General features: G+C 27.8%; 3 protein-coding genes across 5 annotated transcripts in view; 2 read left to right on the top strand and 1 right to left on the bottom strand.

Moving 5' to 3' along the window:
• Positions 1–184: 184 nt before the first annotated feature.
• LOC106688394 (protein twisted gastrulation) lies at positions 185–5,749 on the top strand. The gene is made up of 4 exons (XM_014432823.3): positions 185–723; positions 796–1,002; positions 2,053–2,257; positions 4,051–5,749. The coding sequence occupies exons 1-4, from the start codon at positions 504–506 to the stop codon at positions 4,121–4,123; spliced, it is 705 nt and encodes a 234-aa protein (XP_014288309.1). The 5' UTR covers positions 185–503; the 3' UTR covers positions 4,124–5,749.
• Positions 5,750–6,143: 394 nt separating this feature from the next.
• LOC106688391 (uncharacterized) lies at positions 6,144–17,369 on the bottom strand. The gene is made up of 9 exons (XM_014432818.3): positions 17,214–17,369; positions 16,881–17,138; positions 16,696–16,813; positions 15,385–15,615; positions 13,516–13,822; positions 11,921–12,022; positions 11,184–11,256; positions 10,986–11,094; positions 6,144–9,798 (listed from the first exon to the last, which is right to left on the bottom strand). The coding sequence occupies exons 2-9, from the start codon at positions 17,018–17,020 to the stop codon at positions 9,706–9,708; spliced, it is 1,173 nt and encodes a 390-aa protein (XP_014288304.1). The 5' UTR covers positions 17,021–17,138; positions 17,214–17,369; the 3' UTR covers positions 6,144–9,705.
• A 50-nt stretch (positions 17,370–17,419) lies between these two features.
• The window catches only part of LOC106688390 (ataxin-3), a 15,259-nt gene continuing 13,424 nt past the window's right edge, over positions 17,420–19,254 (top strand). The window contains exons 1-2 of one of the 3 annotated variants that reach the window (XM_067053466.1): positions 17,420–17,741; positions 17,864–18,028. In XM_067053466.1, coding sequence (XP_066909567.1) covers positions 17,718–17,741; positions 17,864–18,028 — 189 coding nt within the window. In that variant the 5' untranslated portion in view covers positions 17,420–17,717. The remainder of the gene's footprint in view (positions 17,742–17,863; positions 18,029–19,254) is intronic. The other 2 variants (XM_014432816.3, XM_014432817.3) reach the window with 2 other exon arrangements.

Raw genomic sequence — 19,254 nt, 5'->3', positions numbered from 1 at the left:
ATATAATGATAAAAAATATTTTTATTCTTAAACTTACATTTATCTAGTTATTTTTTCTTATCAGTACAATATTTTCATAACTTCTATTCGCAAAGATATAATATTATATTACAAATCGTTATCAAAATAGAAAACACTGTTGCTTACTAATCTAATAGTAACTATTTAAGGGATGTCGTATTTGTTATGTCCCCATTTATTTATTAAACTTTTAAACCGCTAATTCAAAATTTAAATTAAGTTCGGTTCCAGAAGTTGACGATTTAGAAGCTTTTAAGGAAAGTGGAGGGGGTTATTTACCTGAGGTACAAAATAAAAAAAGTGCATTAAATCACTGAGGCACGGAAGTGTAAGTGTTGCATTCCGGAGTTTTTTTTTAAGACTCCTTCGAAGATTGGATGTCATTAGTTTGGGAGAAATAGAGGAATTCCTAGATAAAGCAACCACTTTTTGTGACTGGAATTGATCATTGATTTAGTGTCATTTTATAGAACGGGAGAAAAATGCGCTCTTTCCCTGTGATATTGGCGTTAACATCTGCGGTATTTACCATTTTTCTACTTACACAAATGAGTGAATGCTGTAACGAAGCTGTTTGTGCTAGCATTGTGAGCAAATGCATGATTACACAGTCTTGTAAGTGTGATTTGAAGAACTGTTCTTGTTGTAAGGAATGCTTCAGCTGCTTGAGTCATTTGTATAGTGAATGCTGTTCATGTGTTGGTAAGATAAATATATGTTAAAATTGCTTAATTACTGATAACTGATTATAATAGAATCAATTATGTTTTTTAGATATGTGCCCTAAACCGAATCACACTGTCAGTGCGTTGAGCAGTAAAAGCCATGTTGAAGATCTTCCTGAAGCTATACCAAATCTATTTCAAGTCCTCACATCGGAAGCTGATGCTCAGCAGCGTTGGATTACATTCAATTTTCCTGTTGATATTGACACCTCCCTCTATCATCCACGTTTAGATAAAACTATCAAGTATCGTACTAGTATGTAGATTTATGTTCTATTAATATCCTATAATCATGTCTTTAAACATTATTTTAGTGTTAAAAATTGACATACTGTATGGATAGAACAGCTAAATTAATCTGCTTACTACTTTGTAGAGAAAATATATTTTTGATTTACGACTTTAGCTATCACGAGGTAATAATTAAAAAAAAAAGTATTTCAAATCTTAAATTGTGCTAGCTTGCTGACACAAGTTATGTTACTTTAGTTAAAATGGTTAAAGATAACATAACAAATTATAGCTGTATATTAAAATGGTTCTACTATGAAAGCCAACAACCTTTTAAGATCTAAACAAACATTATTAAAAATATATGCACTTGAAATAAACCCTTTTGATTCCTTGTTATCTTGGAGATAAGCTGGTGCTTCAATTTCTGATATTGAAAATAGCATATTTTAATAAGTATGACTTTAAACCATTTTGAAGTGAAGTTAAAGTGATTAATTATTTGGACTGTATCAGGTAGTTTTGAATGTTTTCAGTGGCATTGTTAATAACACTAAAGCCGCCACTTTTAGATAGTTTATTTAAGGGGAACATAATAGTAATTATGTTATAATAGTTAGTATTTTTAAATTATATGCTATTTTCTTCCATGTATATGCCAAATACTGGTGGGTAGTTTTTTATTCAACAGATATCAAGTTGAATCTGTTTTCTTGTTTTTGTAGAAGCTACTTTTGTTTGTTTCAATGATGGTTTTTTTACTTTTTGTTTTCAACCGTCACAACCCTTGTTTCTCATATTGTCTTTTTAGTACCAACTTAGTGTAAATTTAATTTTTAATTAAATTATATTTCTCAGTTAATTAGGCTGTTAAAAGTTACTTAATCCAATTCTATATATAAAACTGAAATGAAACGTATGACTAGATACTAAATACTTTATCATCTAGGTTAATATTATAAATTCATTTCTTAAATTTGAATACCTTTCATTTGAAGTATCCATTATTTAAACAAGATTTTATTTTTATTGGCAGCTTATAGATTTATTGTGAATTTTTTTCTAATTATTTTAGAAAATGTGGAGCAAGAGGTCGATCCAAGGAAAGATATGATGATAACATTGAACTGTTCTGTTGCATATTTAAGCCAATGTATGCCATGGAATAAGTGCAAAGGATCTTGTCAATCAATGGGTGCAGTCAGCTATCGTTGGTTTCATGATGGTTGTTGCGAATGCATTGGAGAAAATTGTATAAACTACGGAATAAATGAAAGCAGGTAATGTGAAAAATACGTATAAATACTTAAGTATAGTTCCTTAACAAGAATATGGCAGACCGAGGGTGAATTCATGAGATGCTAAATGGAAAATATTATCCTCCTGGTACCTAAACAATTTATTAAATTTAAGTTATTTTTATACTAGTTTGTAAACTGATTAGTGGTAGCAGGTATTGTCAATTGGATAAATTCTTCAGCACTAGCAATTTGGTTGGTTTATAAGAAATTAGAAATGGAGTGTTGCTGTCATGATGTAAATAAGAGCAGAGCTCCGTCTATAACTTCTCATTTCATTGAAAGTATTCTTAGTAATTTATTTAAAATTCTGCATGTTTCCAGATTTATTTATTTTTTTACTGTAGTAATTTTTTCCTCTGAGCTTTTATAGGAGTATCTACAATATATAATTTGACATTTTACTTTTAAAAACTTATATTACTGTTAAAGTTATATAAATAATTTTTTTAATTTGGGCAAAATTTATTATTTCTTTAACTGAATTAAAATCAAATTTTAAGTTACTTTATTTTTATTTCCTTTAAAAACACAGTATGTGGAATTGTATTTTTTAAACTATATTTTACTTTTATCAACTTGGTTCACAATGAGACTTCTACTACTTATCAGTGCATACTGTTGAATTTCTTATTTAACTATTTTGTTTGAAAAATGGAGGTTGAGTTTCTTGTTTGTTAAATTTATCTAGAAGTTTGGCATATGTTACATAAAACTTTCCTGTGTGATTTATAATTGTACATTACTATAATTTTCAGATATTGTTATGGCTTCTAAACATATTCTAAATTTTTATATCGTATTTCAACGCCTTGAAAGTCAAAGTTATGTGGTTCACAAGAAGTTGTTTTCCTTAATATTGAATACTACAAAAAATTATTTATTTTTGTAGTATTTTTTTATTTTAATGAAAAAGAAAACTATTTTCATGTATGCAAGCCATAACCCCTGTGGAATAGATAACTACACCAACTATACTACTTGTACTAATGTAATGATATTACTGCTATATGTTTTAATTGCATTAATGCAGGGATGGAATATGAGCCTCTATTAGTGGATCATAGATTGGCCACAGCAGTAACTTGTAACACATATTTATTGTTAGAACTGTTTTATTTCTTAGCTTTTCTAAGGTTTTTGTATTAGTGAGATCTTAACAGGTAAATTTTCAATACCTCAGAATGTGCTGGAGAATCCGCTTCGTCACCTTTGGTATGGATGGTCCACACAAGGCCAATTTTTGGCTTAGTGATCCTTCTATGAATTGGGAATTACTACTCTATTTGAACAAAATTTATTTATATGTTTATTAACCATATTTATTTGTTACTAAAATAAAAGTATTCTATTCTAAAATTAAGACTTGAGTAAGTGAAGAAGGGGGGAAAAAGTGACATAAATACATGTGTTTACAAGTGATGTATCATCTTTATTTGTAACAATAAAATTTGCTGAAAACAAAATTATTTGATTTTTACTATAAAAAAAAATTCAGTATTATTATAGTAGTATCATTTTAGTAATAGTATGTGTAAGGTTATATTGAGCCATCAGTCTTCGGCAATCTTTGGTGTGGAATGTCAAAATTGTTACAATATACCCCTCAGTCTGTCAATATATTAATGGAATTCAATATTGACCATGTAATGAGGTTTTAAGGTTTCGTTTGAAATTTAATAATAACCTATTATTATATTTACATTTATTGATATGATGTTTGATGCATTTTGAACAATCCTTCATTGGTACCGAACTTTTAAATTTTGCTTCAGGTGTTTGAAGTGTCCGGAGCCAGAGGAATCTCTTTTAGACGAAACAGAAATTGATTACGGTGAGGAAGAATGAAGTCTAGGCCCTAAGTGACTTTGTAAATAGTTTTCTGAATCTGAGACTGACACAATATAAGTGCCATGGCTTGTAATTGAAAACGAATGGCTCCGCAACGAAGAAAGATTTGTTAAAAAAATTTCTATTTGTCTTCCTTTTGGAAACAAAACATTATTTTTATTTATTTATTATTTTTTTTCTTTTAATGCTTACGATAAAAAACAAATCTGTAAATAGTTATACCATGTAAATATTCTTTTAAATAAGTATATGAAGTTACTGTTATAAATTTGATTTATCTACTTATTTAACGATAAAAATATTGTTTATCTAAAAAATAATGTAAATACAAGTAATGTTTACCATGATTCAGATCTGTATATGGAAAGTGTCTGTTTTAAATGTCTTGATCTTTAAATATATTTTTGTACACAGTATCTAGTGGACGGGAAATATACCTTCTTTTTTAATTATTTTTAAATTTAAATATATATATAGTGTAAATTATATGTTTTATTCCTTAGGAATATGTTCTTATGTTAGAGTAGTTAATAACTTAAGACTACACTAGATGGCCACTAATGTATAGCAACTTACATGTAATTACTAATGTTATTAATGAAACGTATTTATTATTATTAGATAGAATTAGTAAGAATTCTACATTTTCATTCCAATGTTCATTTTAATACTGTTAACTCTATCAGCGTGCCTTATATTTTAATATAATTAATGTGATAACAAACCATGACTATAAAACCATACAAGGAAATTAAATTATTTTTGATGTTAAAATAGAATAATGTTCATGTTTTTATTTCGTGTTACTTTTAAGAATTTCGTAACGTTTAAATTGACAACCTGTTATTTTTATTACAAATAAATATTTTATCACCAAAATATTGACTTTAATGATGAGTGCTTCTGTTCTAAAAATCCGGTTATTGTAAAGCCTGAAGAGGTGTATAATATTTATTGTAGATTCAATATGAGAAGATGGTCGGGTGCATGGTTAGTAATGATACTCTAATAAGTAAAACATATTTATTCATAGTAACATTTAAGTCCATTGGGGTTCAAAACCAAAAGTGAAATAACAAAGATAAATACAAAAAAAAAATATATATATCAAACTAAGAAACAGTATAACAAGAAATTTAAGTAGATAGTGGATGATACTATAAGAAGATAAATTATAATATTGCTAAGCTAAGAATAATATAAAACAAATATTTAAAATATATAATGTTTTGTGTGAGTTATGGTTATTATCTCCCTATTTGTTTTCAGCCCTGATGGGCTGTAATTCAGTCCCAAACAACAGTATAAATAAATAAGTTTACTTATATATGTATCACTACTGACTGCACCCATGACTACCTTCTTCTCATATGGTCCAAAACTGATAGTATTTTCGCCAACAATCTTAAATAATAAATACAGTAAGGGTTGTATAAAGTACAAACGGCATGACAAATTTTTTTTTATTGCTTAACTTTAGTGGGAGGTACACAAATTTATTACAAAAAGTTGTTCATAAAGCTATATGTTTAAGTTGAAGAATAATAGCACTTAAAGAAGATATAAAAAAAAAAAAGAACAAAATTAAATTTTATAAACTTGGAAAATGAGACACAGACCTGCTGTTCCCAACTAAAAAAAATGTTTATCGACAGTTCGAAAATATGTCTCAGTCGATTTAAATTACACATATAAGAAAGCAATCAAATCGTAAGGTTATCTGTTTCTATTTAAGAAGTAAATTTATACTTTACTTGTATAACTGAAGAATCAAAAAGCAAGTGGTAATTTTTAATCACTTTTCTCTTGAGTCCATGTTAATGAGCGCAAGAAAGTATATTTATATATATCTCTTAAATATTTCAACATTAATTATGAAGATGGTCAGGGGTACGGTCAAAAGAGAACAAAAATAGTTAACAACTATTTATTTTCCGACGTTTCTCCTCTCTTGCAGAGCTTCATTAGGACTAGAAAGATACAAAAAAAACTAAAAATATTTTGATATAGTAAGATACAAAAAAGTAAATAAAGGTAGGGTTAAAATAATGTAAAAATAAGTGAAAAGCGACATATTTGAAATGGAAATAAAACTGTTAACGGTCACCTCTTCTCCACTCATGTATACTTCTGATTTTCTGTCTGTCTCGAAAGGTCTTAACTTGAGCAGGTGGGTGGTCCTCATTTGTTCTTTACTCATTTATTATTATTATTAATTTTATTTTTACTTGTCCTTTCTCGATTATGTTTATTTAATCCCAACTTACTTCTTTGTTTTACATCTTTTAGTGTGTTAAATTTTGTTTTCTCATGTCTACTTTTATTTTTTTACATGTGATTACGTCTCCTGTTTATTTTTAATCTTATAGTTAGCATAATTTTTTTATATTCTTATCGATGTTCATTTTATATTAATACTATTTTATTTCTTCTTTTCTTTCATTTGTATATAATTTTCTTTTCACTTATTTTTGCATAATTTTAACCCTACCTTAATTTACCTTTTTGTATCTTACAAAGTCAAAATATTTTTAATTGTTTTTGTATCTTTTTAGCCCTGATAAAGCTCTGCTAAGTGGGGTAAAATGTCAGAAAATAAATAGTTGTTTACTAATTTTCCTCTCCTTTGACTGCACCCCTGACCACCTTCATAATTTGAAATGATACAGTTAATTATATATATATAATTTCAACATTAAACTTACATTTTAAACTGTGTTTTCATCTATAGTTTTATAAAACCTTCAACACTATTTAAATATGAAAATTATTATGAAAGAATTTTAAACATTTTATTGAAAAACAAAGAAATCTTATAAATAATAAACACAATGGAAAAAAAAATGTTATGCAATAAAATAAAAATTATTAACTTTCAAAAGAGATACTAAAACAGAAAATTAGGAACTCAATTTGAGTCTTTATACTCTACACTTTAAAAACAGTATCGTGCATATCAGCTACTTATAAAGTGGAAAGTCATTTTAAAACATTTAAACTTTTTTTCTCCAAAACTTGTCATCTATTTATAATTTTAAGTTCTCTTCAATTAAGCTGTAAAAGAGAGCAACACAGAATATATTTGTTTTAGGTAACATACATGATAACATTATTTTTTTACTTTTTTTTCTTCATTTGGATTAAGAAGAACATTGATATAGCTAACATTCATTATGTTTTTATCAAGCTCTCAGCGACAGAACATTTAATTACAGAAACACTTAGAAATTACTAACAATGGAAGGTACTATTCATAACATAGAACAGGCCTATTGTTTAAAGTTAAACATGCATTGAGATTGTCATTTTCATTTTTTAAAAACTCGGTATAATAAACAATTATGAAAACATGAATTTCATAAATAAATTTCTAAAATGTACTGAAGTAAAAGTAATAAGTTTGGCAATGTGAAATATAAAAGTTTAAGCCAAGTTTTAAAAATAATTTGAAGAGAATTTCAAAACTGGCTTAATATTAAATCAAAATAATAAATACAACATTATATTCATAACAAAGTTCTTTTAATTTAATTGAATTTAAATAATAACAAAAAGCAATTCAATGCCTACATGATTATCAGATCTTTGTTTAATGAGTAACTCCGTGTGATGTTAAATATGAAAGTGGTAGTTATATGTGATTACTTTGTAAATCTAGTTTTCAAGATTTTAAACTATGTAAAATTAAATAATTCTATATTCCTCACAGAATATATCTGGACTGTCTTGATACAACAGTGCTAATTGATGGTGAAAAATTAATAAGAAACTTCAATTACAGATAATAGACAAGTTATACACCAAGTGAATATCTACTTAACGATTTTACATACATACACATAGAATATTTGAATGAAGAAAAAAAAATTACATTGATCAGTGAAATATTTGAAACATTTACCATTACCATATTTAATTTATGATATAGTTTCACATAAATAATGAATGATTTATGTTTTCGAACAGTACGACAGAACATTTGCTTTTCTTGATACAAAACTCTACTATCAAGTCTATATAAAAATCTGGAAACTTCAGATCAAATTTGATCACCTATTGTTTCTACAAATGTACCTCACTTCATTGGTCAAATAGGTCGTTGTCAGTTTGGAAATACAGTACCTATCTACAATTTTAGAATTATATTTCTAATTAATTTTATACCAGTTTAATATAAGTCCAAGATTTCTATAGATTAATTGGATCATTATAATGGTACTTCACCAGTGGAACTATTATATATTTGTAACATTTAAAGAATCATGTTTATTTTTCCACTATTTTATGATACTTTAACCAATTTTATTGTTCAAACAAATGTCATAAATATATAGTTAACCTGCATGAAAGGCAACAAACGAATATGGCCTCCATAGCCTCATAAATATTATTAAAACTATAAGTTGATTTCTAATTCATTAAGAAAAATGTCTTTTGATATATTGTGGGCCCATTTTAAAAAATAATTATCTTTTAAAACTTATTAGGAATCTATTTTAAACTTCCTCGCCATTAATAAAATTATTTTATACTGTCAGTCTAAATAAGTCTTTAATCTTCCCATTGGGAAAGATTAAACATAATAGTAAAACAAACAAAAAAAAAAAGTAAGGTTTAAGAAGTTTTTTTATTTATTTATTTTTTCACTCGTGATATTTCATAATTCCAATAAGCTAAATATTTTGATAGCTTATATTTATTTCCTAGATCATTGAAATACAAATTATAGAGATTCTAGGTAACTAATTTTTTTTTTTTTTTAAATTTAGCAGTTTTTTAAACCTAGATATTTCTTATCAGAGAAAAAACAGTAAAATATATTGAAAGTTATCAAAAAATAAATTTAGTTATGATAAACTGAATAATACTTTCATACTATCTGTATTATTTTAGAAATAAATTGCTAAATAGATTAGACACCAGGTTATTAGGTCAATTGATATCAAGTAATCGATGGTAAAATTTGTTATAAAAAAAGAGATATAAACATTTAAATCTTTTTAAAATGAGTAGATAGACCAAAGTGTGATCCAATGGATTCTGTCATAAACAAATTTAATAAATAATAAACAATTCTTGTTGTCTTTGGCTGTATAAAATCTAAAAATCAATAGAATGATTTCTCAAATCTAAACGAGACAAAATAAATTGATAAATATATAAGAAAAACATTTCTAAATTTTTTGCATTATTTTATCAAGATCAAATTTTTATTTAGGATAGTCAAAAGCTAAAAATTTTTTACCTGTATAATTTTTCTACAGGAATTGAATTTTTTTTTTAGAGTACCTAAAAAGTACTTACTTGCCAACATTGGATCCAGCCCAAATTGGCAATTTGATGATAAAATTTTATAAAACTGTAAGAAAATTTATTATAGTGTCGCTACTATCTCAATAGTACTTACACTTGATCAACTAAATAATAGTTAAGGTTATTCATTAATTTCACTTTTTTTTTTTTACTTTAAAATATTTTTAAAATCCATTTCGTGTACATCTGTTTTTTTAAAACTGACTGTAACCATTTAAATATTGGATTTGTGCTGACTATAAAGGATTTTTTTTATCTGAACATACTTAATTGTCATTGTGTTCTGAAGATTCTGGGAGTTTTATGAAAGGTAAATCATTACCGCTCCACATAGAATACTGACCTCTGTGAGACAATTCCTAAAATCATTGAAGAATGTAAAAAGAAATTATACATAAATACAAATAAAATAATAAAAAAAAAATGCAATTGATTGAGGTAATACATAAAATATATTATATGAGGGGAAGATGATTGGGGGGGGGAGGAGGGGAAAGTCAGTGAAGAACACAAAAAAGAAAAAACTTATTTATTAGTACTAAAGTTTTTTCGGCCAGAATTCCAAGCCTTCATCAGGGCTAAGGACAAAAAACAAGATAACAACCATAATGAATGAGAGGGATAACAGAATTATTAGAAAATAAGAAAACATTATAGATACAAAATGGTATTGAAAGAGGTGAATAGTCGTAACTACAATAAGAAGATAAAGGCTGTTTGAAGAAAGTAATAATAAAATTAACTAAGAGGAAAGAAAAAATAATAAAATAAATGTGAAAATATAGTTAGTAAATATGTGTACAAAATGAAAATTATTCAAAATAAAGTGATGAAAATAAATAAAAATAACATTCATTTTGTACATATATTTACTAACTAGATTTTTACATTTATATGTTCTTTCCTCTTAGTTAATCTTCTTATAATACTTACGACTATTCACCTCTTTCAATATTATTTTGTATCTATAATGTTAGTTGTTTTCTTATTCTGTAATTCCTCTTATTCATTATGGTTGTTATTTTGTTTTTTGTTCTTAGCCCTGATGAAGGCTTGAAATTCTGGCCAAAACATAGGCACTAATAAATATAACTTTTCACTGACCACGCCCCCGTCATCTTCTCCTCATTTATATTATCCATGGTCAACTATCTACTCTTCATTATAAAATCTATTAATTCAATAAAATTTGATCTCCAGAAAATGGGGTTTTGACTGCAAACACCCTTTTGCCAGCTACATCAATATATTAATAAATTTAAAGACATTGTATGTCTATTCAATTTTTTTTTAAAAGTTTTATTTTCATTACAACTGAACTTTTGTCACTATTATTTGGTTTAAGCAATCTTTATTTTATTATTTCAAACTATGAAATGACCAATACAAATTTTTTAATCATTTATCAGTTAATAATGAGATAGATTATGGAGTGACAGCTAGCAAGGCCATAATTTTTCAGACCAACCTTATTTCACGGTGGCTACTATAGTTCCTTATTTTAAATATACTATAAAAATATTTATGTTTATAAAAATTTACTTACATCAGAACTTGAATGACACATGTGGGAGTAGCAAGAGGATGAATCAGTCGAAGAACTGCTTTTCCTAGAAGTGAGAGTGTTCACATCTAATTCATCACTATCTCCCCACCTGTACCAGTTCAGATATTATTTAACATCAGAAATCTTCAAACCGAGTTTATAATTTGTTGTTGATGAGTTAATAATGCTTCAACTCACCAACTCCCCCTGTGAGAAATAATCTTGCCAGAGTTGTCAAGTCCATGGCCTTCCGGACGTGTCAGAACTACCCCTATAAAAAAATAAAACTAAAAACAAAGAACCTGTAATTGGAAAAAGAAGCTTTGAAATTTATCCATAACTTTAAAATTATTTCAAGTGTAAGAATCCCCTACCGGTGCTTGGGGGTTTGCAGATGATTTAGTATCATTGGGTGAGGACAAGGAAACTATAGAATTAAATACAACCGCGTTAATAAACTCCAGTAAGAAACTAGATCTTGAAATAATTATGGATAAAACAAAATACATAGTTAACAGTAGAAACACGAGCAATTTCGGTGATATAGATATAGGAAGAAATACGTTTGAACAGATAGATAGGTTTAAGCATTTAGGTTCTATGGTAACTAGAAAAAATGAAACTGATGAGGAAATAAAAGCGAGGTTGAAAGCGGGAAATTCTTGTTATTTTTCAATTTCGAAACTGCTTACCTTGAGCCTTCTATACAGATAAACATCCAAGGGGTAGACCACAATGTAGATGGGAGGATTGCGTTAAAACTGATTTAGTAGAATTGGTTAAGGAGGGACATCACTGGAAGGATGTGTGTAGAGAGCGATTAGTGGTATCGGCATCGAACCTTTGGGTGCCTTAGGCCCTCATTATTATTATTACTATTATTATAAGAATTCTCATTAAAACAGATGAATAGTAATTATCATATAAATAAATACCTGGTGTGTGCGGAGGATTAACGTTGGCAGGTTGGCAAGAGAGTAAAGATATGACATCTTGGAGGTCATCTTGGTTGGCCAATGCTGTATGCCAAACAGCATCTACGGTAGACAGTAACAAATCATATATCCTAACAACAATAAATTAATAAGAAAAGAAAAGGTAGTATTTTTTAAAATTACTTTCTATTAATACTTATGTATTCAAAAAATTAAATTCCTTTAAAAATGTACTCATTGGATTATGAAACCTAAAAATTAAAGAGTTTATATCAAAACCATAAATAAAAAAATTGTGAAAACTGTTCTAAGTATGGAGTCTCCTCCATCGACTCAATAAAAAAACCTAGAAATATTCAGCCAAAGGAGTACTTAAAATTTAAAGTAAAATTTTAAAATGTATTGTTTAAATAAAATACATTTTTACATAAGAAAAAAAAATCTTAAGTGGTGGGGTATCACAAAACTTTCATTTACTATAAAAATTCTAATTGTAGGGTTTTTTAAGATGAAAGTAACAGATATAAATTTTGTTGCTTTCAAAAATACAACAATCAATTTAACAAAAGATAATGAAGCAGTGTTCATACGATTGAGATCGGATTCAAACTCCGATCAATATTTTTCCTTTAAATACTTATCTAATTCTATAATATTTTGTATTTATTCATTGTTTATGAATTGAACACTGAATCCATTATGAATGAGAACTGGTTATTTATTTCAAATACGAAAAATTAAGAGTACTTTAGAGGAATTTTTTCTTTTAATTTATCATTTAAGCCCTGTCAGACCATTTCAATGATGATTTGAAACCTTTTAGATATTAAACATCACTTAATTTTATATTGATTTACTGAGTTTTACAAAATTTTTAGAGCCGTTTTTAAGAAAATCCTAAAAAAGTGGAAATTTGGTTTGTTGGATTGTGACGAAAAAGTTGCTATAACATTCTACTACGCAAACATATCCCCTAAATATGTAATTTCAGTTTTGTACAACTTTTCATTTTTGAGCTTGGCTGTTAAAACACATAAACCATTTTGCAAGACTTGATTATTTGGATTCAAGGTACCTCAAAAAGTGTATTACCATCAAAAACTTGAACACAAAATTTTGCAAAATCGCAGTACTTCCCTTTATTATATATTCCATGTATCATTATTTGAAAGTAAAAATTTCCTCAGTTTCCTAAACACACTAAGTATAAGTATAAAAATTCAGGCATGAAAAAACAGTCTAAAAAATAGGAACATTGAAAAATATTTTAATCACCATATTCAAAGAGTAAACATCAACTGAAATGAGCCAGGTATTGTATATGAATATGATCAAAGTTGTAGAATCATGTGCCTTTCTTTTTTTCTTCTAGGTCTTTTATCGTGGATTGTTTTTTACTTTCTCCATGGACATTTAACCTTAAGTTACTATAAAATTTTAAAACTATTTATCCAAAAATCTAAAATTGTTTCTAAAATAATATCCTATTTCATAATAATCTGGTCTCAAGTGAGGGTCAAATAATTATCATGTAAATAAATTATATGTAGACTATTTTAAATTAAATGATATAAAAATAAGTAAACTTTTCATACCAGGAGTAGTAGACCTACTCCTCTGATCCCCTCCAGGAGCAGTTGGTAGAGCTAACTTCCACGGGATGGACCATCTCCTTACTTCAGGAGGTCCCCTGTCGGCTTGAGACGTTACTTCTGACCAACGACGTTGTGGTGGAGCCGCAGTCATAGGCTGCCTTGGAACAAAGCACCTGGCAACAGCTTCGTGCTCTCCAGTGCTAAGGGCACACCCACAACTAGGTTGGGTGTATGCCCAATCGCAAGTGGTCACGCAGAACTGGTACTGAAGATTTAACAGCCGCAGTAAACCACTGCAAACGACTGCCTATAACAACATTTATAAAATAAAACTTAAACACAGAAATAGACACATTTGTTTAAACCATGTAGATTTATAACTAATCTAGAGAAAGTATATCAATAATAGTAGTGGATACAAAATTAGATTTGTTTCCAATTGTCGCTCCACAACTTAATCCACCATTCACAGATAAAAAAATTAGAATCCTTTATCTGTTGTCACACAGTTAGTTTTAATAAAATAAAGATAGCTCAAACCAATGATTTTATTGAACACAATATCAATGAAATTAATAATATTAATTCTGCCGGAATAAAGAGGATAGGTACTAGGCACTAACAATGTTGCAACCTGCTACTGATTTAAAGGCTGAATTGATCTAGCCATCACTATGTTGGAACTATGGGAATATTTATGAATGTTTCTAAGAAATACTTTCTATAGCAGGGGTGGCCAACTTTTCTATATATAAGATCTACTTTTCATCTTATAAGTGCGTCGCGATTGACTTATTGTAATAGGTCTAGTCTAAGGGAGAAGAAAGGAAATGCATTGTATGTGAACAAGGTACATACAAGGTTTATACACTGTGTTTCAGTATCATGTGCACTCCAGTGAGGTATGGGTGAATAAGTAATATATATGTTCAAAACTATTTTTTATTTTTTAATGCACTCATTAAGTTTTTGAGACATAGGCTCATGAAGATAATAAATTTCCAAACCCAACTTTGATAGCAGCATTCCGTACACGCTTTACTTAAAAAATTCGACTTTAAGACTCTTTTTCAAGATAGATTGCTTGAAAGTTGTCATCTACAATCGCTCTAAAGTCCATGGTACATGGAATTCCACCCCATACTTTGCAAGCAAGTGACAATCGACCCAAATTTACTTGTTGGCCACCCCTTTTCTATAGAGCTTCTCTTAACATTCCTTTTATTTGTAAGAATTCCTTAGGAACTATTTCTTCTTCAGCGAGGGAAAGCATAAAAGAGTGTCAGAAAAACAATAATTTTGTTATAGAAAAGCTAAAGGTGAGTCCTTAAATGAAATATTTATCTATCTTTTCCTTAAGAATGTTCATAAATAGGGTCTTAAGTTGAAATACTACTACAGGTTGAAAATACCACTCATATCATTTTCTGTCTAACACTATAGTATTTTTATATTTGTATGTTATATTTTTATAAATAAAATATTTTCTGTTATATTCTTTTCAATTACCAAAACTATGTAGTGTTTTACAACTTTTGGTATTGAAAACAATCTCAAAATAATTTTATTTTTCAAAAACTACCATTTATAATCGACAAAATGGGGTCTTGTCAATCAATCAACAACATTAACTTCATGAAAATTTAAAGTAAAAATAATATGCAAAGAATAATATTAGAATGATCAACTTAGCAAATAACATTCATAAGAAAAATAACTTTCGACTGTCTAGCTGAGCTGTTTGAGCAGAATTAAAAAAAACCATAAACTTAATTATCAACTATGCAGAAACTTTTAATTACTACCAAAATTTTATTTTATTTCGTATACTACAAAGTTGAAGATAATGAAAACATAAAAATATGATACCTGATTGGTTTCCGCCTGGTCTGAATCTATATCAGGAGCAACGTGGGCTTCTTGAAGTGAAGCGATTGTCTGGTTACGTATTATTGAAGCCGCAGTGTTGGTTGCATTAATTAAATGTTCCCACATTGCCTTGCAATGATCGACCCTCGTCTTACACATGTTAGTCCCATTACTCAATGCGTTCAGGCTGTCAACTAGATCAGAACCAGTGGCACATAGAGTCTGCAATACCTGAACAGATGATAACTCGATGACATCAACAAAAAAATAACAATCTTCTCCATTAATTAAATTCCTAAAAAGTAATAAATACATCTTTTGTAGAACAATGGGTGTAAACCAATAACTACAATGAAAGCAGAGAAAATTAACTTATATGACCTTTTTACACCTTTAAAAAAAACATTGCAGGTAAATAATGTTCCAAACAGTAAAAAAGTATTGTAACTAGTAATGTTTTCCTTATACAGCTCTTTAAATCAGAACGATCTACTTTTTGATATTTTTATCTCAGTAAATATTTTAATTTCTATTAGACATGAAAACATTTGTAAATAAAGCTTTTCCTATCAAATTATTCCTTAAGGTTAATAAAATATTTTAAAGTTTAAAATTAAATTTTCTAACAGCGTGATTAAAGCTAATGTGCCATCTAGCCATTATATACATTAGCCTTCACATATACATTAAACTAAGTGATAAAACAGGAAAGAATAACATTTAATACACAATTTTACCATCCATTTATTAAACGTTAACGAAAAAATATATAACAAATTATAACTGTTTACAAGATATTTAAAATTATATTAACTTTAAAAGTCGAGTAATTATTAAAAGAATAAAAAATTTATGGATGTCAATCAACAGTATTCCTGTTTAGGTAAAACACTGATTAAAGCCATATATTTTATTATAAGTTGCTTAGGTATCAATTACAAGTAATTACAGCAGAAATTTTAAAGCAACTTCATTGTTAACTCAAAAATGGAAAAACTTCTTAGAAATGAATAAAATGGAAAAGAAACGCACAATATTATATATATTTTTTAAATACCATTTAGTTTAATAATTTAATTTTAAAAACAATTAATTCATCTGACCTTACAGGATAGAAACTAACATATAAAACAAGAAATAAATCAGGGAGTGAAATTAAACTTGGAAACATTTTAACAAGCTACTAATAAATTAATTTAATTCGTTCAAGTGACATATAAAAGACAATAATATCAGAATATTTATCAAACGGAATATTGCTTATAAAAAATTATCACATAGTTATGATCATAACATGTTTTTGAAGTCTACCTTTAAAAAAGTCAACCAGTTAGACATACAATCCGAGACTTCCTTAGAAGTGAACTGATGTTGATGTATATATTCCCTTGGTTCACATATTTCTGGACTCTCTGACATACTGATTAACCTAAAAACTAATTGATTACAAGAAAGCTAATACAATAACACCTTTTAATAAGAATAAAAGCACCTACCTTTCAGGACCTAGCTGGAAGGAGGGTAAAAGGTAAGATTGGCGTTCATTCAAATGACTCCTAGTTTTTGAGCTGAGGTATAAAGGTGTCCGGACTGAAGGTGGCTTACCGCGATTAATTGTCAGGGGTGTTTTCTTCATGTTAAACACTAAGGAAAAGACTTTTCAACTTGACTAGCTTCAGCACAGCTAGCACACTAATCATTTTATTCACTCTGTTCTAAAGAGTTGAAGAAAGCTAATGCCTAAATGCATACATCTAAAAGAGAACATCAACATAACATAAACTTCAATTCATAATTGTCAGTAAAATTTCTAGCTCTAAACTTCTAACCTCTTCAATTGTTTTATAAGGTGGAGCACATATTCAACCAGTTAACAACACTCTAAAGAACGTAATTTCAAATAAATTATATTATTCGTTCAAAAAATGAATAAAATTTATTACACTATCATTACAACAAAACAACTTAACTGCGTAACAGAACCCAGTTGATTGATAAAGTAACATAACCTGCAACTAACATGAACACCAAAACAAGACAAGACTTTTCATTCGTCACAGTGTAACTATTATTTCTAAATCGGTTTTATCGTTTTTGACAGCCTTTGTTCATTGGTTAAAATTGTTCTAATATTTTTTGTTTTAAAATTCCTATTAGTCGTATTATGATCGCCAATCTGAAATATGATGCAATTTCTCATTATAAGTCACTTGTGATAAATTATCCTTAAATTTATAGATTTCATGTGTTTATGACAGTGCCAATTTTATTTTCTTCCTCATATCCTCACTTTTCAAGGGACAAGCCAAATTCATAAATTTACTTCTACTAATATGGATTGCATATTTCATGAAAAGGTAATAACACTCTCTAATTAGCTTGAATTTAGTAATAAATGTAAGCAATTTTAATTTTTACTAGCCATTTCTTATGACACTGCTTATTGTTTGAGTTTTCCTATTCTATTTGTTTTCTTTAGCAAGAGGGATCACTGTGTGCTCAGCATTGCCTCAATGCTCTTCTGCAGGGCCCTTACTTTACACCTGTAGATTTAGCTACTCTAGCTGAAAAAATGGATGATGAAGAGCGACTGCGAATGGCAGAATCAGGGGTTGACAGTGATGATTATAGGAGATTTATGCAGGTCTGTTATTGAGGATATTAGTTGATTTTCAGTTTTCTGCTATTTTATTGTTGCAAATTAGTTGAAGGATTTGCAACAGAAAAAAGTTAGAAATTTCCCCATTTTGGTGAAATTTGGACTTATTCACTATTTTTCAGTAAAAAAAATATTCTTTCGTTTTATACCAGAAATTTGTTGTTCCGATCACTAGTTATCCAAGAAATGGAACTATCTCTCTTGTTAGTTATTAAAATTTTAATGTTAATATTCTTTATAAAACAATATATATACTCTTTTGCTTTTATGAAGATAAAATATTTTAATTGTAATTTTTATTATTACGTTTATTTTTTTCAATTAATTGTCTTCTTCTAAGTTGTTGAAACATCTATTCATGCATTTATATAATTGATTTTCATGTATTATTGTGTGTATATATTGAATTTTGTTTGTAAATAAACGAAAAAAAACAACAACCAAAGAACCGTCTGGCATTTAGCTACTATTGGGGACCTTGATCAAAAACAAGTTTTATACATAATTTAAATTCTGAATTTTCACTGTTTTTTACTATTTTCTGAAAACTTAAAAAATATTAATTACCTTCTTTTTGCAGAAAACCCTTCTTTGGTAGACATAGTTATTAATTATCTTATATCTTTTTACAATTGAAGGTTTTCAGGAATTTTTATTAATCTTTATAGAAAGCCTTTCTTACTTTTTATGTTTTATTAGTTTTATAATTTATAAGTCATTTTACAATTTTGAACATTTTGGAAACTTATCCCCATCAGCCTACTATATATACTATATTTCTTGACAATATATATGTTTCATATACATGTTTTACTCCTGTTTGTCATTTATTAATTTTATAAATTTGTCATTTATTAATTATATAAATTTTTTATTTAGAATAAGATAAAAATTAGTTGTATGGGATAGGAGTATCTGTTGGGACTATCTCCTCCTTACCACAACTGATAACATTTTCTACTCATTCCACTTTTATATCACTGATACACTTCCAAATTAGCTTATAAAAAAAGAGTCAATATGGCTGAGAGTTAATAAGAGCTTAATTAACTTAATAATTTTTTTTCTATGTATTCATGATTTAGTAGACTCTAAAAGTAAATCTATTAGATGAACTTGATGTTTTGGGAGATATAAATGTCAATAACTACACTAATCTTAAATTCTAATAAACAGTTTTTTTTTTAGAAAATATTTCAGTTATATTAAAA

Source organism: Halyomorpha halys, unplaced genomic scaffold, assembly GCF_000696795.3.
Source record: "Halyomorpha halys isolate HHAL.00 unplaced genomic scaffold, Hhal_1.1 Scaffold1123.1, whole genome shotgun sequence".
Taxonomy (NCBI): domain Eukaryota; kingdom Metazoa; phylum Arthropoda; class Insecta; order Hemiptera; family Pentatomidae; genus Halyomorpha; species Halyomorpha halys.
The sequence above is the reverse complement of the archived record's forward strand: the minus strand, read 5'-3'. Positions and strand labels throughout refer to the sequence as shown.

Coding starts and splice junctions, on each gene's coding strand:
- LOC106688394 (XM_014432823.3), top strand. CDS start 504: ATGCGCTCTTTCCCTGTGATATTGGCGTTAACATCTGCGGTATTTACC. Junction 724..795: donor TGAATGCTGTTCATGTGTTG/GTAAGATAAATA, acceptor TATGTTTTTTAG/ATATGTGCCCTAAACCGAAT. Junction 2,258..4,050: donor TACGGAATAAATGAAAGCAG/GTAATGTGAAAA, acceptor ATTTTGCTTCAG/GTGTTTGAAGTGTCCGGAGC.
- LOC106688391 (XM_014432818.3), bottom strand. CDS start 17,020: ATGAAGAAAACACCCCTGACAATTAATCGCGGTAAGCCACCTTCAGTC. Junction 15,616..16,695: donor ACTGGTTGACTTTTTTAAAG/GTAGACTTCAAA, acceptor TCATCTGTTCAG/GTATTGCAGACTCTATGTGC. Junction 11,095..11,183: donor ATTTCTCACAGGGGGAGTTG/GTGAGTTGAAGC, acceptor GAACTGGTACAG/GTGGGGAGATAGTGATGAAT.